Source organism: Camelus bactrianus, chromosome 17 (genome assembly GCF_048773025.1).
Source record: "Camelus bactrianus isolate YW-2024 breed Bactrian camel chromosome 17, ASM4877302v1, whole genome shotgun sequence".
Classification (NCBI taxonomy): Eukaryota; Metazoa; Chordata; class Mammalia; order Artiodactyla; family Camelidae; genus Camelus; species Camelus bactrianus.
Window position 1 is genome coordinate 32,235,561 of NC_133555.1, and position 22,608 is coordinate 32,258,168.

The window sequence follows — 22,608 nt, forward strand, 5'->3', positions numbered from 1 at the left end:
CTAGTGGGAAATAGACCCCAACTGGAAAGCTGCTCTCCTGGAAGCAAGCAGGAGCTAACCCTAGATTTCTGCTAGCCTCATTAGGATAGGAAGGCAAGGAACTGACCCCCTTCCTCTCCTCCCCTTCTGGCATATGTCATTCAAAACCTGGTGGCCCATCTCTAAGAAACCCATGGGTACCAGAGGGAAAAGGAAAGTCTTCTTCCAAGATGCTTAAACAATTCTTGGTGACACCGCTCCTGGGAGACTATGCCACATGGATGTGTTGGGGGTGGGGGGGGTGCACTGCATAGTAGTTCTTATCTGTTCAGTTCACATCAAATATTCCACTATCGTGGCCAAGCCTCGCCCTGCTGGGAATGTCCCTTCACTGTGCAGTTCTGGGGCTGGATATGGGCAGACAGGGAAGGTAGCTCCAAACATGCCTCGCCGGCTTGGGCCTGGCACCTGGATGACTAGGGATGAGGCAGATGGCAGGAGGAGGAATGGGCTTCATGAGGGGCAGATGCGCCATTGGGCCTCCAAAGGGAGAGTCTGGTGGAGGGTTTTGAACTGTGACTGTGATAGAGTCCAGAGCAAAGATTTGGGGCAGGGGTCCCAGGATCACGGGGCAGGGGGTGCTGATCTAGCCTGGAGGATTAAAGGAGGCCTCCCTGAGGGTGAAAACTGAGCTGGGATCTTCTAGAAGGCAGGTGAAGGGTGAGGGCAAAAGAATGCCCCAGCTGAGGGAACTGTGTGCAAAGACCCGGAGGTGTGTGGGAGAGGGTACGGCTGCAGTGAGCTCAAACACACCCCACTCCTGAGAGACCCAGAGACCTGTTCTGGGGTCCTCACCCTGCCCCTCAGGAAGACCCTGATGAGTGGGGCATCTCTCTCAGGGGCTGCAGGTGAGGGGTCTGAACTTTGACAGACAGGAAAGGCCACATTCCTAAAGAGGAGGAATGTCTTTGATCCCATGTTCTAGCCCAGGGCCCCAAGTCCCCTCTCCCAGCATCCTTGAGAGAGGCTGACAGTTGGAGGGCGAGGCCCCTGGGCAGGGGCAGCTCTGTCCTCTTGCTCTGACCATAGGCAAGTACATGTTATGCTCTGAGCCTTGTAAGTCAGAGGGTTTTGTGTCTGTCCACAGCTCTGTCATCAACCCCCAAGGGCAGCCCTGCTGTGATCCATTTTATACATTGTGTCTAGCTGTTCAGGACAGGAGGCAGGGCTTCCATTCAGGAACCATGGCTTTGGGCCTCTCCTCCAGCCAGGGTGCTGGGGGCCCAGGACCCTGCCAGCATCTCACAGGGCCAGGGTAATTCTCTCACCATTTTGTTTCCACTGTCACCCCCTCCCCAGATGCTCTCCCTTCTCCTGTACTCAGCCAAAGCCTGCTTCTTCTTACATCCCTGCTGGCGGGTGCCCACCCCCCCGGCGAGTTTTTCCAATTCCGCACATTCTCATAGGTCTCTCCTCCAGGCTGTATGTCTCCCTAGAGGAGTCCAGAGGGGGTGGAGACCCAAGGGAGCCATCACCAGCTAATGTGAGGGGTGGTGGCCCTCCTACTCTCTTCCAGGGAGGTGCTTCGTCACACACAGAGGACCAGACTGTGGGGACACAGTGGAGGTTCCTATTTCAGTTGTGCCCCTACTAGTGAGAGGCACAGTCTTAGCTCCAACAGCCCCTAACGAGCCCATGGAGGAATGAGTCACTGGTCAGCAGGGGTGGGTGTGTGGAGGGGAAGGTGGTTAGCGGGACTGCTTCAGGGCCACCCCTCTTCGTGCCTTCAGGTCAACAGAAAGCTCAGATCCTGCAGGTTCCAGAAGCCCTCCCTTCGGCAAATCTCAAGCACTACCTCCCCTCACCTGTGACCCTGACTCCCTCCAGCTGGGTGTAGAGGCTGCGTGGCTGTGAGTCGACCAGCCTCGGGCAGAGTGGGAGGGGTAAGCCCCAAAGAGGTGGGGGCACTCTGCTCGTCAAGGAAAGGACCAGAGAAACCGCAGGGCTCCGCTGCGAGCTCCCTCCCAGGGCAGACAGCCCTGGTTCTGTAGGGAAAGCGCGGCATGCCCTGCGCACGCGCGCGCGCGCGCCGCTCGAGTGGGGCCGCTTTGTTCTAGCGCTACCTGCGGATCCATTCACCTCCTCCGCCCAGCCAGCCAGCGAGCCGAAGCACAGCGCTCGCTGAGACCCCGCCCATTTCCCGCGCTGGGTGGGATTTTCGGCCGGCCCCGCCTCCCTCTCCCCCGCAGTGTCTCCTTCGGCTGCGATTGGCCATCTGCGTGGCGCACTCCCACCTACCGCAAAAGTTGATTGGTGCGTTGGGAGGAGGTAGGCGGAGGACAGTCGATTATAAAGGAGCACTCTCCCACCCGCTCCAAAGTAAAAGTCACGTGGCGCTTCACTAGGTTCCCCCCGTCACCACCCTGCTTCGAAAGCTTTCTTAAAGTGACCGTTCTCTTTTCCCTGGGCTGGTCCTTTCCAGGATTTCTTCACCCTTGCCCTCGGAGGGTGGCAAGGCCCTAAGCCGTCCTACTCCGCAGTCGTCTAGGTGATGATTTCCCCTCAGGCCTGCTAAGGTGAGACTACCTTCAGGTTCCCGAGCCTGTGGTCCTCAGTGGGACTGTGCAGTCGCCTAAAACAGTGACAGCATAAGCACAGGGCCTGGCACATAGTAGGCGTTCGATTTCAATTTGTTGAATGAACTCGCTGAAAGAATGAATGAATGCGGTTGACAGAAGGAGGGGACATTGGGTCAGCTTGATCGCCCCCTCCCTCCGCCACATCCCCGGGGAAACTCTGCTTCAGGGAATGTGGGAAGAGGGTGCCAGGTGCCGGACGCCCCCAGGGCAGCCCTTCAAGGTAGGCGCAGAGGAGCTGGGAGCGCTGACATAGGGGACCTGGGCATAGGCGTCTTGGCCAGGCCCCCTAGACGAGTCATAACCTGTTCTGGGCAAGGTGAGAGGACGGCAGCGCTGGGGCCGGAAGAAGGCCCGGACGCCAGTCTCCGGACGCAGGTCTGTGGGCGCACGGGACCGCTCGCGAGCCCGCGTACTCGGTGGGGAGGGGCGGCGGAGGCGCGGCTCCTTTAAGCCCGGGCGCCGGCATCGCGGCCCCGCCCCCCGGAGGACGCCTCGGCGCGCGGCCGCCGGAGCTGCCGTTTAATTGGGGCTGTCAGGCCGCGGCGCGCGCGGAGGGCCGGGCGGGACGGAGGCCGGGAGGCCGGGGTGGCCGGCGTGCAGCTCGGCGGGAGGCGGGCGCCCAGAGACGCCGCTGGGGCCCGCGCGGCCGGGGCGCGTCCCAGGGCAGGGCTGCCCGGCCCCGGCCCCGGGCCGCCCGCGCTCCCCATGAAAAACCAGCTCCGCGGCCCCCCAGCGCGGGCGCACATGTCGGCCTCGGGGGCGTCGGCGGCTGGGGACACCGGGGCGGGGTCCGAGCCCGGTGCGGGGTCCGGGTCCGGCGCGAGCACCGGGGCAGGCGCGGCGACGGGTGCGGGGGCCATGCCATGCAAGAGCGCCGAGTGGCTGCAGGAGGAGCTGGAGGCGCGCGGCGGCGCGTCCTTGCTGTTGCTCGACTGCCGGCCGCACGAGCTCTTCGAGTCTTCGCACATCGAGACGGCCATCAACCTGGCCATCCCGGGCCTCATGCTGCGCCGCCTGCGCAAGGGCAACCTGCCCATCCGCTCCATCATCCCCAACCACGCCGACAAGGAGCGCTTCGCTACGCGCTGCAAGGCGGCCACCGTGCTGCTCTACGACGAGGCCACGGCTGAGTGGCAGCCAGAGCCCGGCGCTCCAGCCTCGGTACTTGGCCTTCTCCTGCAAAAGCTGCGCGACGACGGCTGCCAGGCCTACTACCTCCAAGGTGAGGGCAGGACCCAGATCCCGTCCGGGATTGGGGCTCTTCCGCGGCTCTCTGATAGCCCCGTGAGAGGCTGCTTTCTCTCCCCGTGCCCGCAGCCTCCCAGGTCGGCGCCACGTCGCCCCCGGCCCGCATCCGTTCCTCCCGGGAGCCCGGCCCCTGCGGTGCAGGTTTAGGCCGGCGCCGGGGGCCTCCTCTATACCCCTTTCTGGGCACGATTCGAGTGGGCTGAACAAACTTTTCCCCGTCTGGACTTTCCTTTTTTGCCTTTTGGAGCCTTTGCAGCTCCCAGGTCCCAGCTGAGCCCCTCTGCGGAGGGAGGGTTCCCTCCTGGGCACCCAAATCCAGCTCCTCCAGCCTAGAATGCGTGTCCCTGGAAGGCCAGGGTTAGAACAATAACATTTCACAACGATTCCTGCCCCTGCTAGGGCATAGAGACCGATTAGGTTGGGGGACTCCGGGCATCCTGGCATGAGTCTCACCGCTTGGGGAGTCACCGCCTCTTGGAGGCGCTGGGAGCAGGGCTGTAAGCAGTGTGCCTTGCCCCAGCTATGGTTTTCCGGGACCCCCAAGTCCTTAGCCTGCTGCCCAGAGATTGTGGAAGAGGGAGTCAGCGCTGGGAGGCGAGTGGCTGCAGCCGGTGTTTCCAATTAACATTCCAAAATGGCCTCTTGCTGGCAGCAGGGCGGGCAGACGAGAGGGGAGGGGAGGCCTGCGGCACCCTCGGGCGCAGGGCCCATGCTTAGCTGCAAGGCGCTCCCCATTTCTTGTTCCTGTACAACCCCAAGCAGCCTCTCCTTCTGTAGGTCCAAGGCTGGGCAGGAACCTTGTGTTCTAAGGGGGGTTCTGGAGAGGTGGAGCTGGGACCCCTTTTCTGAACCTGCCCTTACTGGGGGAAAGAGCCAGCCAATACCTTCACACTCCCTTTCTTGACTGTGGTTGAGGGTCTGGGGCAAGCACTGGATTCTTAGTCAGGAGGCCCAGGCCCTCTCAGCCTCTAGCTGACCCAGCCACAGCTCTGGTGCCTTAGACTCACATCTAGGAGGAGTTTGCAAACCCATAAGTGCTGGCCTGAGATGGGGTTTGCTTTCCTTTAGCACAGCAGTTACTTAGCACTTGTGGGTGCCAGGTGTGCTTGGGAGCTGTGGAAGAAGAATGAGCTGGGGTCTGTCCTCAAGTGCCCTAAAGCTGGTGGTGTAGCTGGGGCCCTGAAGCCTTATGGGTAAGGGTATGGAGCTCAGGCATGTTACTTCACCGCCCAGGGTCTCAGTTTCCCCATCTCCCCATCTGTGAAGTGGGTCATAGGACAGATGTGGAGAAAACAGAAGATACATATGTAAATACTTGGCACCGCCCACGTTGTCCATGGTTCAGTGCTTGCCGAGGGGGAGCCCTGGCTGTCGCTGGTCTCGTGCAGCCTGTTTGGTCTGGGGGCACTGGCTGGTGACATTGTCAGCCTCTCACCCAGGCCCTGTCTCACCCTGGCCACAGGTGGTTTCAACAAGTTCCAGACAGAGTACTCAGAGCACTGCGAGACCAATGTGGATAGCTCGTCCTCGCCAAGTGGCTCGCCGCCCACCTCGGTGCTGGGCCTGGGGGGCCTCCGCATCAGCTCTGACTGCTCCGATGGTGAGTCGGACCGAGAGCTGCCCAGCAGTGCCACCGAGTCGGACGGCAGCCCTGTGCCATCCAGCCAACCGACCTTCCCCGTCCAGATCCTGCCCTACCTCTACCTCGGCTGCGCCAAGGACTCCACCAACCTGGATGTGCTCGGCAAGTACGGCATCAAGTATATCCTCAATGTCACGCCCAACCTGCCCAACGCCTTCGAGCACGGGGGCGAGTTCACCTACAAGCAGATCCCCATCTCTGACCACTGGAGCCAGAACCTCTCCCAGTTCTTCCCTGAGGCCATCAGCTTCATTGGTAGGTGCTGCCGGGCTTTGGGCAGGGTGGGTGCGCAGGCGTGTCAAGGTGTGTGTGACTCTGGGTGTTGCCTGTGCCTGGCCAGGTACCTCTGGGCCTGTTGAGACCTGTGTGTGCCCTACATGTGCCAGCGTGTGCCCATGGGTGTACCCAGGCCCGCTGTGAGTCACAGTGGGCCTCAGGGCCTGAGTCCCAGGCTCCCTACAGCTGTCGGCACCTCCATGGACTCTGCTGTCCAGCTTGGGTTTTCCTGGCTGCGCTGTTTTGGGCTCAGCAAGCTGAAACATCCTAGCTCTCAGACCTCCCACGGGTCTCACTTGCTCTGCGTCATGCCTCAGCACACGTGTCTCTTTAGGATGGGGCTGTCACGGTTCCTCTTTGGGCTTTACAGTGTACCTGAGGGGGCCAAAGGATGGCCTGGAGCCAGAGGCCTCCCCCAAATAGGCAGCTGTTGGAACATGGTGACTCTAAGGGTCTCTTCAGGGCTCCAGATACTCCTGGCAGTCTGTGGGGCTTGATTGGCATGTAGAGGGTATCCAGAGAGTGTGGGGGAGGATGAGGAAGGCCTCCCCCAGGGCAGTGTGCTGTGCCGTCTGGCTTAGAGCCCTCTGAGCCCCCAGCATCCGCAGCCTCAGCTGACTCCACGAATCGCCTTATTTCTGACCTCCCATCCGCTTCCTCCCTGGCCAGCTGGAGGCTGTTAGATTGCAGGTCGTCTTCCTTGGCCTCAGTTCTCACCAGGGTTTGGGGAAGGGACACCAGATCAGGGTGGACATAAACCCTGGGCTCTCTGAGCCTGGTAACCCAGGGTTCTGCCCAGCCTCCGGTGGCAGGGAGAGGGTGGCCCAGGCAGGCTTTTCCTGCTGGCAGCTGTGTCCAGTGGAGGGCGTTTTGGTGTCAGCTGGGCTGGGCTAGCTTTAATAACAGGAAGTGGGAGGCTTCCCCGCCTCATCCGCTTACTGGGAACCAAAACTAGGTGCCTGGCTTGGGGGAAGGAAGGAAGCCAGAGGCCTGGGGGAGGGGCCGCCCAGGAGGACATGGCCAAGAGGGCTCTGGTGCCACCTCGGCATTCGTGTTCTCCCCGGTGAGGGAGTGGAGGGGGGCCCCCGGATTCCCCAGGGCTGAGCCTGGTTTATAGGTGCCTTTATCCTTCTTGAAGTCCCCTTTCTATCTGGGGAGGGGGACAGACCAGGGTGCAGAGGTAGAGGGAACCATTGTCCTCATTTGACAAGTGAAGGAATTCATGTTCAAGCATCCCATAGGACTCAATGGGGCAGGATCAAACACCAGCACCCCCACGGCTCAGCTGCACCCTGAGAGGGCTAAAAATAAAGCCAGCGGAAGTGGTTTTACCTTGGATCACCCGGGAGTAGGTTTGGGGGCCAGGCCTTCCCTGTATCTTGATGTGTCACCACTGGAGGCTTATCGCCACCATCCCCTTCTGCTGCCCCACATCGCAAGGTCAGACAGTGTGATTCCCCATGAAGCCGCAACATTTGTCTCTTCCCCTGCTGGTCTTGCTCCCAGTTGGTCCCCAAGTCTGGATGAAGCACCTCCTGCATGTTAGCCCTGGCCACCCTCATGTAGGGGTGGGGAGGGAAAGTCCTGCCAGGCCAGAGGCAGCAAACACCAGATGAGGAGCAATTTGAGAACCTGTGCAGCATCCTGTAGGAGTGCACTGTTTAAGTGCCAGCTGTATGCCTGGCTCCCAGTGGGCTCAGGAGGGGGACCTTGAAGGCTGCAGGTCTGTGTCTTGTTAATCTATGTTTCTGGCATGGTGACGTAGCTGCCCCAGGGTTCTGTGGAGGAGCGATGACAGGACTGAGTTGCTCAGTGGCTCAAACCAGTGTTTACTGAGCTCGTACTACATGTCAGGCAGAGGAGTCTGACAGCAGCACTGGGGGGACTGGGGGGGTGGAGGGGGAGCTGGCAGAACCTGGTCGGCTGTGGTGGGAGTTGTCACAGGCACATGGGCTGGGTGGGCCCCACCTAAGCAAACCCCACTTGTGAAACTTGAGGCGTGGCCCTCATCCCTGACTGTTCAGGAGCAGGGCTAAGACCCCAGGGACTGGCTGGTCACAAGGAAGAGATGAATACAGGGCCAGGCACCCCCTGTTCTCTTGTGGAGGAGCCTCTTCTAGCCTGTTTCCCAGCAGGCTCTCGGGGGTACCCCTGGGAGCTGCCCCAGGTCATGAGCTGGCAGTGGTGGGTGCAATGAATTAGGAGGAGCCTGTGTGTGGCCTTGGGCTCGTCACTTTGTTGCTGTGTCTGTTTCCTCATTTATAAAATTAGCTTGGTAGCCACGGTGCAGATGACCTGAGAGGATGCAGGTGACACCCTTGGCATAGTCGTAGCACAGTTATGGCAGCAGTAGGACTGGCAGTGATCACACTGTTTATGACACCCTCAGGTCCTCCTCAGAGCCCTGTGACTAAGCCAGCCCCTCTGACAGATGAGAAAACGGAGTTGCAGGGAGGTCCAGTGACTTGCAGTTCATGTGTGGCCGGGCCCTCTCCACAGTCATCCTCTTGACCTCTACCCAAGTCACTGTGCCCCCCGCCTGGGACGTCACCAGATCCCTTGAGAGTCAGGCAGCACCAGCTCATCACCATGCCACCTGTGGTGGCTCCCTGGAGGAGGTGCCTCCCTGACCCGTGCCTGTGTGTTTCAGATGAGGCCCGCTCCAAGAAGTGTGGGGTCCTGGTGCACTGCCTGGCCGGCATCAGCCGCTCGGTGACCGTCACGGTGGCCTACCTGATGCAGAAGATGAACCTGTCACTCAACGACGCCTACGACTTTGTCAAGAGGAAAAAGTCCAACATCTCACCCAACTTCAACTTTATGGGGCAGCTGCTGGACTTCGAGCGGACGCTGGGGCTGAGCAGCCCGTGTGACAACCACACCCCCAGCGAGCAGCTCTACTTCTCCACGCCCACCAACCACAACCTGTTCCCGCTCAACACGCTCGAGTCCACGTGAGGCCGGGGCCCGGGGGCTGGTCCCTCCCCGGTCCTCCCTGGGGCCAGCTGGGAGGGCCCACACCCGCTGCCTCTGGCCTGAGGAACCTGGACATCGCCTGTGCCCAGAGGCCCGGGCTGACGGGCGGCCGAGCTTCCCGCGCCATCTCAGGGCTGGCGCAGCCCCCAGCAAGGCCTCCCCCGGCAGGACTTTTTGGCGGGGCCCTCTGCGCTCAGACCCGTGGCTTGGTGAGTCCCGCGGGGGCCCCCTCCTTGTCCCAGGACACTCTTTTCTGCTGATGGCCCAGCCAGTTTGGCTAGTTTTTTTAAAGACACATCCATGGACCTGAGTTTACTTTTTACTTTTGGCAGGTAAATCCGAGCTCCCTGGAGCACAGAGTGTTCATGCTCTTCTTGATTTTTCTTTTTTTAATGAAAAGTGTTATTTTCAGGCTACATGCAACAGTGGATTGTATAAACCAGTATTTCATCCCTTTCTTGATCCTGCGAGAGAGAGAAATGTTCTTAGTTTTGTTTTTCTATTTCAAAAAGCAGTTTTTGGGTTTTTGTTTTTAATGGAGAAGACAAACCCCACGTTGATCTTGACCAAATGCGTTTTGCACATGTGTGAAGCCTCCATTTCTGCAGCAGCCCTTCTTAAAAGGGGTGGCTTGCTGCTCTCCCGGCATCGGGACCCCCAGCCCCGCCCAGACCTCCCACCTCTGCCCAACCCGACTTGGCACTGCATTTACCTATGATGACTGCCCCGGGTTGTGAGTCAGGGGCTGGACAGGCGGCCTTGGTGTTCTCTGCCCTCCCAGCTGCCCTTCTGGTGGTCCCTGCAGACTGCCTGAGGCAGGAGATAGAGGCCCTGTCGCTGTCCTGCTGGACGTGGGGCCACGTGGGACTGCCAAACAGTAGCATTAGCCCTTTGGGCTCAGCCCTGGGTTGGGGGGGCTGGGCCCCAGGCCCTTTTCTATATGTACTCACTACTTCTGTCTGTCTCTCTCTCTCTGTTTGTAGCTGAGAGTAGAGGCCCAGGGACCGGGGAAGCTTTTTGGTGGTGCGGCCCAGCCCCACCTCCCAAGTTTCTTCCCATACCCTGGCCTTCGCTCTGGTTCAGCTGCCACCCCCAGCCCCCTTGTCCCGTGGAAGCCTGCCCTGCGCTCATCTCACCCATGCCTTCCATTAAGAAACTCGCACCCATTTCAATCCCAGCACAGGGAGGCAGCAAGGATAGACTAGGAAAGAAAGGGGTGTGAGGCTCTGTCCATCCCTCACCCTGCCCCTGTATCCACAGAACAAAGCCACGGATTCCGTTATCCTCCTCCAGTTCTGTTCCTTCTCCAAGCTCAGTTCTCCCAGGTGTCAGGACTGCATGGGGTCCCCGGGAGGGGTGAGCAGTCGAGCCGGGGTCCCTGAGCGAGCCCACCCTCAGCATGAGAGCGAGGCCACGGAAACTCCGCCCCCACTGCATCTTACCTCACGGGGGTGGTTTTCAGGGATTCTTTAAGGCAGCAGATTAAAATCTTGCCACAGTTGAGAAATTGACAAAAAGCTTCCATGCTGTACATGGTTCTCTTCCTCTCTTTTTTACCTTTAAAAAGAAAAACCCAGAAAGATGCATCAGATTTGTGTAAATGAGGGTATGCCAAGAGGGTGGCCAGTTTTGCTTTATGATCTTATGAAGGAAAATTTGTGACCCTACATATATACACACATACATATATATATCCCGAACCAGCAACGGGACTTTGTTTATATTGCAAATAAATATTATTTTTTCTTTAAAATGACTTGTGTCTGATCAGGGCCTAGGGTCGGGGTGGAGTGGCAAGGACGGGCACTGTGGCCAGTGTCCCAGCTCCTGCTGGGAAGGAGGCAGTGGCCTGGGCCTGCTGAGTGCTAGCTTTGACTGGTCAGCTGGGAGGAGCCACTGGGCCTCTGGAGAAGCTGGAGTGCGGGCATTTCCCCAGCCGTTCAGGCGCAGGCAGGCAGGGGCATCTGGGCTTTCTCAGAGGACTTTGGCTCATTGGTTGGCAGGAGATGAGGCTTGGAGAAGTTTTGTGGCCCAAAGTCACACAACTGAGCCCCTGCTCGCCCAGAATTGCCCAAGGCTGTCCGCTTGGATGTTGCCCAGACTGCCCAAGCGCTCTAGGCTCCTGACCCAGCCCGCTGCAGCCCCAGGGCCCTGGCCCCTTCTCTTGCTGCTCTTGTGGATGGGACAGGGGGTCCGTTTATCTACCCCACTCCTTCCCCCACTGGCCTGGGGATGCCTGTAGGACGTGAAGCCTGGTCAGTGAGCAGGTCAGCCCTTCTTTGCTCCTTAGGAACTGTGTGGCCTCAGACAGGTCCCTCAGCCTTAGTATCCATTTCTGTAAAGTGGGGCCAGTCACACCCAGATACCCAGTGCTTTTCGTGCTCAGGCACGATGAGCCCATTATGTTCTTTTCCTGGTCTGGACCTACAGGGAGGCGTTGGCCGTGCCTGGCCTCTCCAGAGCAGGTGAGGGCCAGGCCTCTATGCAGGCCCCTCTGGAGGCTCAAGGCCCTGGGCAGGAGTAGGGAAGGGACCTGGAGAAAGATGAGGGCCATGGCTTGGGGAGTGAGGCCCCCAGTGGGCCACACAGCCCCATGTTACAGACGAAATGGGAGCTCTACAGGGGCTGGCGTCCACCTCACTCTGGCTGGATTGAGTGAGCCCGTCAGGAAGGGCGGGGGAGCCCGGATGCTGACTCAGTTTCCCCATCTCTGCCTCTCCCCTCGCTTTATCCCTTTGCTGTGCCCAGCACTGGGCTGGCCCCAGGTGGAGAGAGTGGGCAGGAGCCACCCAGCCCCCTCCCCAGGACTCTCCCCTTTGGGTTTTTCAGTCCCTCCTGTCTCTGTCTCTGTCCCTGCCCCATCTCTCCCAGGAGTTAAGTCTGACCAGAACAGTCACAACTTCATGCGTCTGATGAGGGCTAGAGGTCAGCTTCTGCAGGTCAAGGGACATGGGTTCAAATCCCAGCTGTGTGGCTGCTGGCTCCTCAACGCTCTTACTCCGGCTTCCCATCTTGAGAATGGGGCAACACTGGAGTGAAGCCAGCAGGCCAGTGAATGGGGAAGAGGAGGTGGTTTCTCGCAGCATCGGCAAAGGGGCGGGGGCTGCTTTTGCTCTTGGGCTCCCTCAGGGCCCTGGTCCTTCTGTGCCAGGGGCAGGCAAGGGGGTGGGGGCCTGAGCAGGCAGAGACTGGACCTTTGTTCCCTCTCGCTGCCCTTGGCCAGGGCTGGGGAAGCCCGCGGGTGCTGGGCTGGGGGCTGGGCCCTAGACCGAGTAAGTGCCTGGCAGTGCCGGCGTGCCCAAGCACAGGGTGAGGGGCGGGAGTGGCAGTTGCCTCCTGAGCTGCCTCCTCCAATCAAGGACTCAGGGGCTTGACCTTCCATGCAACCTGAAGCCAGGTGGCCTCTCTGACCCTCAGTGTCCTCATCTGTAAAAACTCCCACCTCAGTCCTATGCCTAGCTGAGGTTCCCTTCAGCTTCCTTCCAGTGAAGACAGAGGAATAGGTCATGGCTAGGTGACTGGGGCCCCTGGTCCTGGCTCTGACCTTAGCCTAGGCCATGCTTACTCTGGACTGCTGATCCCACCCTGGGTCCCAGGTTCCTGCCTCATGGTCCCTCACTCTGAGCTCCCGCTGTTCCACCTTGTCTTGGCTGTGCTGTCCCCCCATGGACTCTGTCTATCCCAGGCCATCTTTGGCTGAGGCCTTGGATGCTGGTGTCCCCAGAGCTCATGGACACCTGGCTCTCTGGGCTGCATCTGCTTCATCTCTGTGCCCTCAGTTCACTCTTTCCTCTCGACCTTCTTTATGCCTCTCTTTGGGTCGCTGTTGTCTCCATCTCAGCCCAGGCCCTGGGGACCCCCTCACTCCCTTCTTAGCCACTTCTTAGCTTTCTCATGGGAGGAGGATCTGAGCTACTCACTCACTGACTCGCTCCCTTGCACATTCATCCAGGAGCCATTTCCTGTGCCTCCTGGGCTGTCCCAGGAGTGGGAACATGCCCGAGGGAAGTTCAGTGATGTCAGGCTGGGTGGCAGGATAATGGGGCCCTTAACTTGCCCTCTGAGAAATGACTCAGGTGCAACAGCAGGCGTGACTGAGGTTGGGCCCGAGCAGGAACTCGTAGCGCTGTGGAAGAGTCACCCCGAATGGGGTCTGACAAGGAAACCACAAAAGAGACGAACACTTCCCTAGGTGGTCCGGCTCTAAGCCTGGGGGAGGGGGAGGCAGCCCTCTGGAGAGGGCCCACCCCAATGGGGCCCCTCCCCAGAGTGCAAACATAGTCATCCATTATGAATGGGGGGGCGGGGCCAGCAGCAAGCCTGTGCTAGAACCTGCCCCCTCCCCTGCTGCCGCCCCGGACACACGCAGGCCTGCCCGGACACTGTGTGCAGCGGGCAGAGCCTCTGCATCAGCAAGGATGTGGCCAGGGATACCCACACCCACACCCAAACCCCTGACGAAAGCCAGAGAGGCTGGTGCGGGAGCCAGGTGTCACTGGAGGGAGCATGCTAACATGTTAACCTCGGGGCACCTCAGGGGCCTGGGTGGCATTGGGGGTGTCTGGGTCCTGATCTTTGATACTTTTCTGCTGCTTGTTCTAGGCCCTCCCTACCCAGACACAGCCCTCTCGCCTCCTCTCAGAGGCCTTCTGGGATTGGTCTCGTCTGAATTCCAATGCCCAGCAGACCTGAGAGCCCAGGGAGAGTTCAGATTCGTCCTGTTCCCCTTCACCCCATGTAGACAGGCAAAGCAAGTCTAAGCCAGGGTGTCACAGAGTCAGTCACAGTAGAAGCAAGCCCACCCCCAACACACACAAGCTTGCAGCCCTGAATCTTTTCACCCAGGTCCTGCCGCCCTCATCGGTCTAGGAGCCTTCTCCCTCTGTCCCTATGAAGGACCTGACGCACACGTGCACACACTGCCCCCTCATTTCTCAGACAGGACAAGCCCAAGCAGGTCTCATAGTGATGGAGGAGCCGCCTGCCTCTGACTCCAGCCTCCTCTCATCAGGGTGCGGCCCAGTGAGGTCATCCCTTCCCAAGCGAGGCCATTAAAGACCATCATTAGCAACTCTCCAGAGGGAAGACGAGGCCTCAGCCCCATTGTCTCTGGTGGGCCAGATGAGCCCTGACAGGCAACGGGGGTCCCCACTCCAGCCCCTGCCGCGCCCCCTTTGCTCAGGCAGCCATCTCCTTTCCCAGGGCTGGTCTGTCATGTACCTCCAGGGGCATCATCTCGCCTGTGGTTTCTGTGCATCTATAGCATGTCCATCCAGTGCCTCCACACCAGCGCCTCCTCCTCTGGGCCCAGCACCCTTCTACCCCTGCTTCAAGCAAAGGAGAAGCTGCAGCCCCTTCTCCAGGGCTGGATGGGCCAGGAGGGGGGTAAGGGGTTGTGTCTAGGGGACAAAGGAGCCCCTAAAGAGCTTTAAGCCCAGGGCTGGCAGGGTCTAGTTGTCATTAGAAAGATCCCCTAGTTTCTGAATGGAGAACAGGCTGAAGGAAGGTGTTCAGGACAGGGGATGTTGGGGAGGCTGGGACAGTCATTTACGGTGGCTGCTGGGGGCTGGACCATTGTGGCATTAGAGGAAGGGGAGAGAGAAGGACACATCAGGACCCGCAGGACTTGAGCCTCATGGGAGGGAGGACTCCTAGTGCAAGCGGAGGGTCCCAGCTTGTCTGACTCCATACCCGTGACCTGAATGCCAGCCACCCTGCCATGGAGAGGATGGGTCTTAGCCAGGCCGTGCATGGGTCCAGGACGGAACCCTAGCCACTGGAGTCTGAGTCCCTACTCACCTGACCCCATCCCTCACTCTCTGTGTACCCACATGCTGACCACCCAGCTGGAAGCAGTAGCCACCAGGGTCCTTCCTCATACTGGAGACTTTCCTGGGACAGCATAGCCCTGGCGGCCCCTCTCAGAGCCTCAGTCTTCTCATCTGTACAGTGGGGATAAGAGTTGTAAGCTCTAAGAGGAAAAAGCAGGCTCCAGCTGCCCCTCATAGCTGTCCGGCCTGGGAGTTTTGCTGCTATCTGATCGGCTGGCAGCTCTAATTGCAGTAAGAGTAATAATAACACACACATGCATGCATAGCCCTTACTCTGGGCCAGCATGTCTGCTGGCTTTACATGATAAACTCATTTAATCCTCCCTTCAGCCCTTGGAGGGAGGTGCTGACTATCCCCGGTGGGCAGATGAGGAAGCCAGCCTGGGAAGGGTCCACATTGGAGTGCATGTCTGGCTGACTCAGGAATCCCTACTCTCAAAAATTCCAGGCCTGAGAGGTCCACAGTGGCTTTGGGGCATCTGGCCCCTCCCAATCCCGACACTACCTGGGCTCCCACCAGGTGGTGGTGCCAACCCTGGGAAAGCAGCATCTTGAGGGATGGAGCCTGCAGCCCCCTTCTGAAGGGGCTGTGATGCCTCTGTGGGTTCTGGGGCCAGGCAGGGGAGGCAGAGCTCGGGAGGCTTGGGAGGGAGTGTCCCTGAGTGCACAGGCTGGAGGGGAAGAGACTCAGGGACATCTAATTCTAACAGGTAAGGCGGTCTGGGAGGCTTCCCAGAGAAGGGGACATCTCTGTGTGAAGATGAAGCTTCTGCTATTCCTGCCTCCAGGCCTTTGCACTTGCTATTTCCTCCCCTTGAAGATTCTGCATCCCTACCGTGCCCTTTGACTGGCTACCTCTGTCTACTCTTTCCCTGAGCTTGGCTCAGATGCCTCCTCCTCCAGGAAGCCTTCCCCACCTCCTCCTCCAGCTAAGGTTCTGGTGCTCCCTCTGGTTCCCATGGCCCTCTTGCAGCCCCGTCCTCTGGAGGCCTTGCTAGCCAGGGTGCTGGGTCCATCTTGGCATCCTCAGCCCTCTGGCCACTGCCTGGGGCACCTCTGAGAACTTACTCAGCTCTGGATGTCAGGCCTGCATGACCTGCATACACAGAGATGTCACCTGTGGCCCCAGGGTCCCTGCCTTACTGTGTCCTCACATGTCCAAGCATTGCTGATTCTGCGCCTGCCATTGGAGTTGCTGAGGAGGTGGGACTGGGAACCTCTACGCCACCGACAGGATCTTTTGCCTCTGCAGCCCCTGTTCTCACCGCCTCTGTGCCCACCATGATCGCCAGCCCTCCCCTCTGGTTCCAGGCAGAGCTCCTGTTTATAAATATCTGCCACTGCAACAGCTAAGTGGAGGGGTCTGGAGGCCACGCTAATTGATTAATTAAACCCTCTCGGTTAATTAGCTCCATCCCTCTGGGGAAAAAACTCTAGAGCTGGAGCCAGAGCCTCCTCTGGGCTGGGGGAGGGTTTAATTAGCCTGGGTCAGGCTGAGCCTGATGCCAGCTGCTGGGGGCAGTGGCGAGCCGAGCCAGGGAGGAGAGTAGTTCAGGGCACTGGAGCTGGGCCTCCTGGGATGGGGAGAGGGAGCTCCAGATTTGGCCTGGACCAGCCACTCCCGCTCACCTCGTCCAGCCTCCTGGCCCTTCACCTGGGCCCCAGATGCCAGGGGCAGCTGGACCTGGAAGAGGGGGGAGAGGTGCACCAAAGGAGGCAGGACCCATGGGAGCAAAGGAGTGGAGGCTGGACCTGGGAAGACACAACAGCCTTTACTTGGTTCCCACGCACGGGCTGAGGAAGAGGCTAGCCTCTAGAAAGGGCTTCTCACCCTTGGCTGCTCAAGCACAGTGAGGGACTTGAATGCCAGCACTAGAGCTGGAACTTTCTCTGGATGTGGGAGGACACAGCAGGTCTGAAGCTGAGGTGACCAGGTTTGGGTTTTGGAAAGATCTCGGGGATGGCGACTAGCAGACAGTTGCTCAGGGAAGAGTGGATGGGAGGGGCAGGAGAGAGATGGGAGCTAACAGAGAGGGGCTTCACTGTCCAGAGAGAGTAGCGGTCCATCGGGGTGGGAACTTGTGGGGAAGGAGGTCTAACCTGGGAGTCAGCAGACCATCTAGAGCTGTGTGGCCTGGGGCCACGAGCTCCCTTCTCTAGGCCTCTCCCCCATCACCTGCACGTTTGGGGAAGGGGTTCCCTGAGGCCCCTTGCTCGGGATGTGAAGTCACGGACATGTTTCCTTGCCCCAGGACAAAGCACCTTATTTACCCTCAAGCTCTCTTGGCACCCAGGCATCCTGCCCAACAGGGTTCACATGTATGTGACAAGCAGAGCCCAGCCCCCAACACTGATCTGTAACATCTTGATTCCAAGCCAGAGGAGCTCAGGGGAGGGAGGGGGACACCTTGGTGGGGGAGATACCTGTGCTGGTCCCAGGCTGGTCCCAGGGAGGGAGCTGGCAGTGGGTAGGAGGCCAAGAGCCCAGGACACTCCGACCGCCACAGCAGCAAGCAGGGCTGCAGCCTTGGCAGGAAGCCGACCCCGGGCCGGTCCTCCAGCTCCCTGAGTGGCTGCCCAAGTGGGAACAATGACCCTTTCACGTCACGCCTCCTCCAGTCACAGCAACTTTGGCGCCGCAGGACAAAGGGGCCGTTTCATCATTGTTGGGCTGGATCAACAGCCCGCCCCGCCTGAGCCCTGCTGCCCCCACCCAGCCCAGGCCCGAGCAGGGAGGCCGACTGCCCAGCCTGGCCAGAGCCCGGCACCTTCTCCCCACCCAGCCCAGCCACAGCCAGCCGTCCCAGAGACCCTCATCGCAGTCCTTGCCTTTCCCCTGCGGGCTCAGTCCCTGTCCTTCCCCTCCTGAGCCTTGGTCTCCCTATCTGTGGGAAGAGGGCTGGGTGAGATGGTCTCCCAATCTCCATCCCCATCTGCCACCCTGACCCTGGTGGGGAAGACTCCACCTGTGCTCCCACCCCAGCCAGCGCTGGCCCCTAGAGGGAAGCAGCGATACTCCTAGAGGAGGGGTTACTGGCCCACAGGGTAGGGAAGACCAGGGGGTTTCTTAGTCTGAGTCCTTGCCAGGCCCCTGCTTAGCCTCTGCTCCCAGTGACCTTCTGTACTGTGAGCTAGTTCAAAGCCACCTTTGCTCATTCCTGGGCTAGCCTCACCTCCACGAGCACCTAGCTGTACAGAGGCCGAGAGGGCCAGGGCTCTACCGAGGGCAGACTCTCCAGTGTGCAGCCCTGTCTCCTGCCTCCTTTGTTAGGGACTGGGAATTGGAGCCCTGAGCTCCCAGGCTTCCTCCCTTCTCTTTTTGGCCAGGGTTTGCTGGGGCTTCCTAAGAGAGGGAGGGCTGGGATCTTGGGGAAGAGGCCCTAGTCTGGGGATCAAGGTAGAAATTACACCTCCTACCCTGAGGTCAGAGGTGAGTCAGAGAAAAGCCAGACATCAGGGGTCTGAGGCACACGCTCAGAAGCAGGGCTGTGGGACAGGATGGTGGCCTTGATAGTTTTAGAAGAATGCACGAAAAAAAATCAGTGAACTGTCATATTTAAGGATCAGATAGACAAAGGTTAACATTAATTGTGAAAACTCCTGTGTTGGTAGGGGTGTGAGGAAGCCGCAGGTTTGGGAGCCACAGTGCTGGTAACTCCCCCGTCCCCCCAGCAGAGTGCAGGGAGGCTGCATCTGGTGGGTGCCACCAGAGGGTGGGGATGCAGACAGCTCAGCCAGGGCTGATGGGGTAGGGGTCACCCCGGGTACACGCACATGACATAAACCCTTCAAGCAGCCACTCTTTGAGAAGGCCCTGCACTTGGGTCCCGAATCCCCACCTTCTGCTCAAGGAGGGCATAGGCTCTACCTTGGTGGGCTCTGCCCTGGTGGGCTCCTTCCCCAGGACCCCGCAAGTGGGCCAAACTGGGAGGGTGGGTTCCTGACGCTGGGGCGGTGGAAAGCCGGGGGCGTTGGGGAGGCACAGGTTTCCCCACCTCCCAGATGAGAATCCTGAGGCTCAGAGGAGCGAAGTGACCAGTCTCAGCCACACAGCAGGTGAGCGACAGAGCAGAGACTCATCAAGTGGCGACCAGGGAGCCGGAGTCTGGGGCTGGTCACCACTGGGGCTTGGTCTCCAGGTGACCCTCCTGGGCGCTGGGCAACAGGCCAGCTGTCAAGGGCAGACACTGTGTCTACGGCTGCGGGGGACCTGCAGGGCCAGGCATGTTCCCTGCTTCCTACAGCTGCCTGTCCTCTCAACCCTGCCCCGCCAGGCCCGGCGGCACTGCACACACACTGCCCCTTTGCCCTGCCTCACTTCCTCTGACTAAGACTAAAGAATCACCCCTTCAGGGGACTGGAGCCTGGCACCCATCAGCAGGAAATGCCTAGCCCAACCCTCCCCAGAGCCTGCCTGCCCTGCACATCCCTCACCCTAATCTGGACTCCCAGGAACGTGTGGTGCGGGAGGGGCCACTGCCCTGGGTGGAGCGTGCCAGGCTCAGGCTTGGAGTGGAGGTGAGTGCTCTCCCACTCAGACCTGGCCAACAGCCCCTTCTGTCCCAACTGCCCATCTTGTTGACTTCTAGCCTCAGAGTCCCTGGTGCCTGAGGCCTCCCCCAGTCCACTCAAGCCCAGGAGCCTGGGAGGGGGCTCAGGGCTGAGCCCCTGCTATAACTCCAGCTGCAGAAGGCCAAGATCTGGGCTCTGAGCACAGTTTCAATCTCCTTCAATTCCAATGTGGCCTCTGAACTGTTTCCCTCCAGGAAATAGAGAGGTTGAGTCTGTCTCAAGACGCCTGAGGACAGAAGTGGGAGCCTGGCCTGAAGACACTGGAGGGCTCCCCTTCTCAGATCCCTGGATGGTCTGCAGCCGCCATCAGGGTGAGGCGAGGGTCGGGGGGATGGGGCTTCAGGCAGCTTTCAGCTCCAAGCGGGGTCACAGCTCCAACACAGCCCTCAGTCTCCAGGCTTTTCCCAAGGCTTGGGCCCCAGCAGCAGCCAGAACCTGCCCAAGCTGGGCCTGTAGGAAGCAGAGGCGGCTACTGAGGCCTGAGGAAGAGGCACAGATGCCCAAACGTTTCTCAGCAGGGCCGGGAGGCTGAGGCTCTGGATTCTGGCTCCAGCTCTGGCCCCAAACGGCTGTGGGCCTGTGACTAGGTTCCTGAGCCCTCTGGACCTCAGTCTCCAGAGCTGCACCCTGGCTGGACTCAACGAGGGCTGCTCCCAGTTCAGATACCCTGAATTCTTGTATAATACCTGCCAGGCCAGACATCCCACGGTCTAACAGCCCACCCCAAATGGCCACCTCATGTGTCTCAAGGGTTCTGGTAGGGGACCCTACTCTGTCCTCAGCCCCTGATCTCCCATGAATGGTCACTCTGAGGAGGACACACGATGCCCTAATGGCTCCTTCCCTCAGCCCCAAGGCTCCTGAGAGCCTCTGTGTCAGTGTGCACCCCACTGTTGCCCTAGGCTCAGTAAGCAGCTCCAAACTGTGTGATCCAGGGCCAACTCTGCTCTCCCTGGGCCTCAGCTGCCACCTCTACGCAGTGAGTCCTTCCCCTCCTCGGGGGCTGTGGTCAGGATCAGAGATGTCTCATGAATGAGCCAGGTGGGTATCGCACACAGCCATGTCCAGTGGGGTGGGCTCTGAGGCCTAGCTGAGAGTCTGGCTTTGCAGACTGGTTTGCAATTCCACCTTCAGAAGCTATCGCTGTGTGACCCTTCACTTCTCTGAGCCTCACTCAGTGGGGACAATAAAGATACCAGTCTCACCAGGTGTGGGAGTGACTTGTCTGAGCCACCAGGCCCTGGGGGGTGGGGCAGGGTAGAGGAACAGGTGTTATTGGGTGTGGCTGCTGGTGGGGGGAGGTGGGCATGAGGTGGGAAAGCAGAAGCTCCCACACACCCCTTGGAGCCCACTGGCCCTGGGCTGGGGCTGGATTCCAAAGGCACTGTGGGGAGATCCCCAGGACACACCTTCAGGCACTGCCCAAGCAGCCACACTGCGGAGTGTGCCCCAGCTGGAGGACTGAGGGGGTGGACATGCCTCCTTGAAGATGGGGGACACAGTCTGGTAACCCTGCAGGTGGGTAGGAGGAACAGGATGCTGGGCCACTCTGCCCTGGGGCCAGAGTCCTTCTATCACAGGGGGAGCCCAGGGGCTTTCGCTCCCAGGCCACAGGTATAACAGCTTCCAGAAGACAGCTGGGCCACAGGTATAACTGCCTCACCACCCGCCAAGGGCATGGACCCAGAGATGCTTTCTGAAGGCCATTTGGCCCCTTGTGTCAAAATAACTTGTGGCCCAGCGGTCCTGTTCCTGGGAATTTGCCCCACAGAGATCACCACTGGAAGGAAAGGAGAAGCAATTAGCCTCTAACTTGCTCTGTGGTCTTCAGAGAATTACTTTCTGGACCTCAGTTTCCCCGACTACACAATGAAGGATTGCAAACACATGGCCAACACACCTCAAGTTTCTAGAAGCATACAGTCCACAAAAACTCAATCAAGAAGAAACAGATAATTTGAACAGACCAATCACTAGAAGTGAAATAGAATTTGTAATTTTAAAAAACTCCCTGCGAACAAAAGTCCAGGACCAGCTGGCTTTACTGGGGAATTCTACCACATATACAAAGAAGAACTTATACCATTCCTTCTCAAACTCTTCCAAAAGATTGAAGAGGAGGGAATACTCCCAAAGTCATTCTATGAAGCCACCATCACCCTGATACCAAAAGCAAACAAAGACATTACCAAAAAAGAAAATTACAGGCCAATATTGTTGATGAATATAGATGCAAAAATCCTCAACACAATATTAGCACACCGAATCTAACAATACATAAAAAAGATCATACACCACAATCAAGCTGGATTCATCCCAGGGTCACAGGAGGGTTCAATATACACAAATCAATGTGATATATACCACGTCAACAAAAAAGACAAAAACTACATGATCATCTCAATAGATACAGAAAAAGCATGTGATAAAATTCAACATCCATTCATGATAAAAACACTTACCAAAGTGGGCATAGAAGGGACATATCTCAACATAATAAAAGCTATTTATGACAAACTCACAGCCAACAAAATACTCAAGGATGAAAAGCTGAAAGCTTTCCCACTAAAATCTGGAACAAAACAAGGATGCCCAGTCTCATCACTTCTATTCAACATAGTATTGGAAGTCCTAGCCATATCAATCAGACAAGAAAAAGAAATAAAAGGGATCCAAACTGGAAGAGAACATAGGCAAAACATTCTCTGACATAAATCGTGACAATGTTTTCCTAGGTCAGTCTACAAAAGCAATATAAATAAAGGCAAAAATAAACAAGTGGGACCTAATCAAACTTGCAAGCTTTTGCACAGCAAATGAAACCATAAACAAAATGAAAAGACCACCTATGGAATGGGAGAAAATATTTGCAAATGATGCAAATGACAAGGGCTTAATTTCCAAAATACACAAACAGCACATATTACTTAATAACATAAAAAACAAACAAGCCAATCAAAAAATGGACAGAAACCCTAAATAGACATTTCTCCAACAAAGACATACAGATGGCCAACAGGCACATGAAAAGATGTTCAATATTGCTAATTATTTGAGAGATGCAAATCAAAACTACAGTGAGGTATCACCTCACACCAGTAAGAATGCCCATTATTAAAAAGTTCACAAACAATAAATGCTGAAGAGGGTGTGGAGAAAAGGGAACCCTCCTACACTTGTTGGTGGGAATGTAATTGGTGCAGCCACTATGGAAAATAACATGGAGATTCTTAAAAAACCAAAAATAGAGTTACTATATGATCCAGCAATTCCACTCCTGGGCATATATCAGGAGAAAACTCTATTCTGTCATTCTCTCTTTTTTCTTTTCCCTTTTTTTTTTTTTGCCAATTTTTTTTTTGAGGGGGGAGATAATTAGGTTTACTTATCAGGAGAAAACTCTATTTCATCATTCTCTCTTTTTTTTTTTTTTTTTTTTTGCCAA

General features: G+C 57.9%; 1 protein-coding gene and 1 long non-coding RNA gene across 9 annotated transcripts in view; one reads left to right on the top strand and one right to left on the bottom strand.

The window, feature by feature from the left end:
- The first annotated feature begins 1,743 nt into the window (after positions 1 to 1,743).
- DUSP7 (dual specificity phosphatase 7) lies at positions 1,744 to 10,513 on the top strand. Its single transcript, XM_010969080.2, has 3 exons — positions 1,744 to 3,840; positions 5,329 to 5,763; positions 8,435 to 10,513. The coding sequence occupies exons 1-3, from the start codon at positions 3,324 to 3,326 to the stop codon at positions 8,740 to 8,742; spliced, it is 1,260 nt and encodes a 419-aa protein (XP_010967382.2). The 5' UTR covers positions 1,744 to 3,323; the 3' UTR covers positions 8,743 to 10,513.
- The window catches only part of LOC123612562 (uncharacterized), a 48,658-nt gene continuing 36,238 nt past the window's right edge, over positions 10,189 to 22,608 (bottom strand). For 7 of the 8 annotated variants that reach the window (XR_012499988.1, XR_012499989.1, XR_012499987.1 and 4 more), the window contains one exon: positions 10,189 to 10,317. This is a non-coding gene — a long non-coding RNA (uncharacterized LOC123612562). The remainder of the gene's footprint in view (positions 10,318 to 22,608) is intronic. The other variant, XR_012499992.1, reaches the window with a different exon arrangement.

Coding starts and splice junctions, on each gene's coding strand:
- DUSP7 (XM_010969080.2), top strand. CDS start 3,324: ATGAAAAACCAGCTCCGCGGCCCCCCAGCGCGGGCGCACATGTCGGCC. Junction 3,841..5,328: donor CCAGGCCTACTACCTCCAAG/GTGAGGGCAGGA, acceptor CCCTGGCCACAG/GTGGTTTCAACAAGTTCCAG. Junction 5,764..8,434: donor TGAGGCCATCAGCTTCATTG/GTAGGTGCTGCC, acceptor TGTGTGTTTCAG/ATGAGGCCCGCTCCAAGAAG.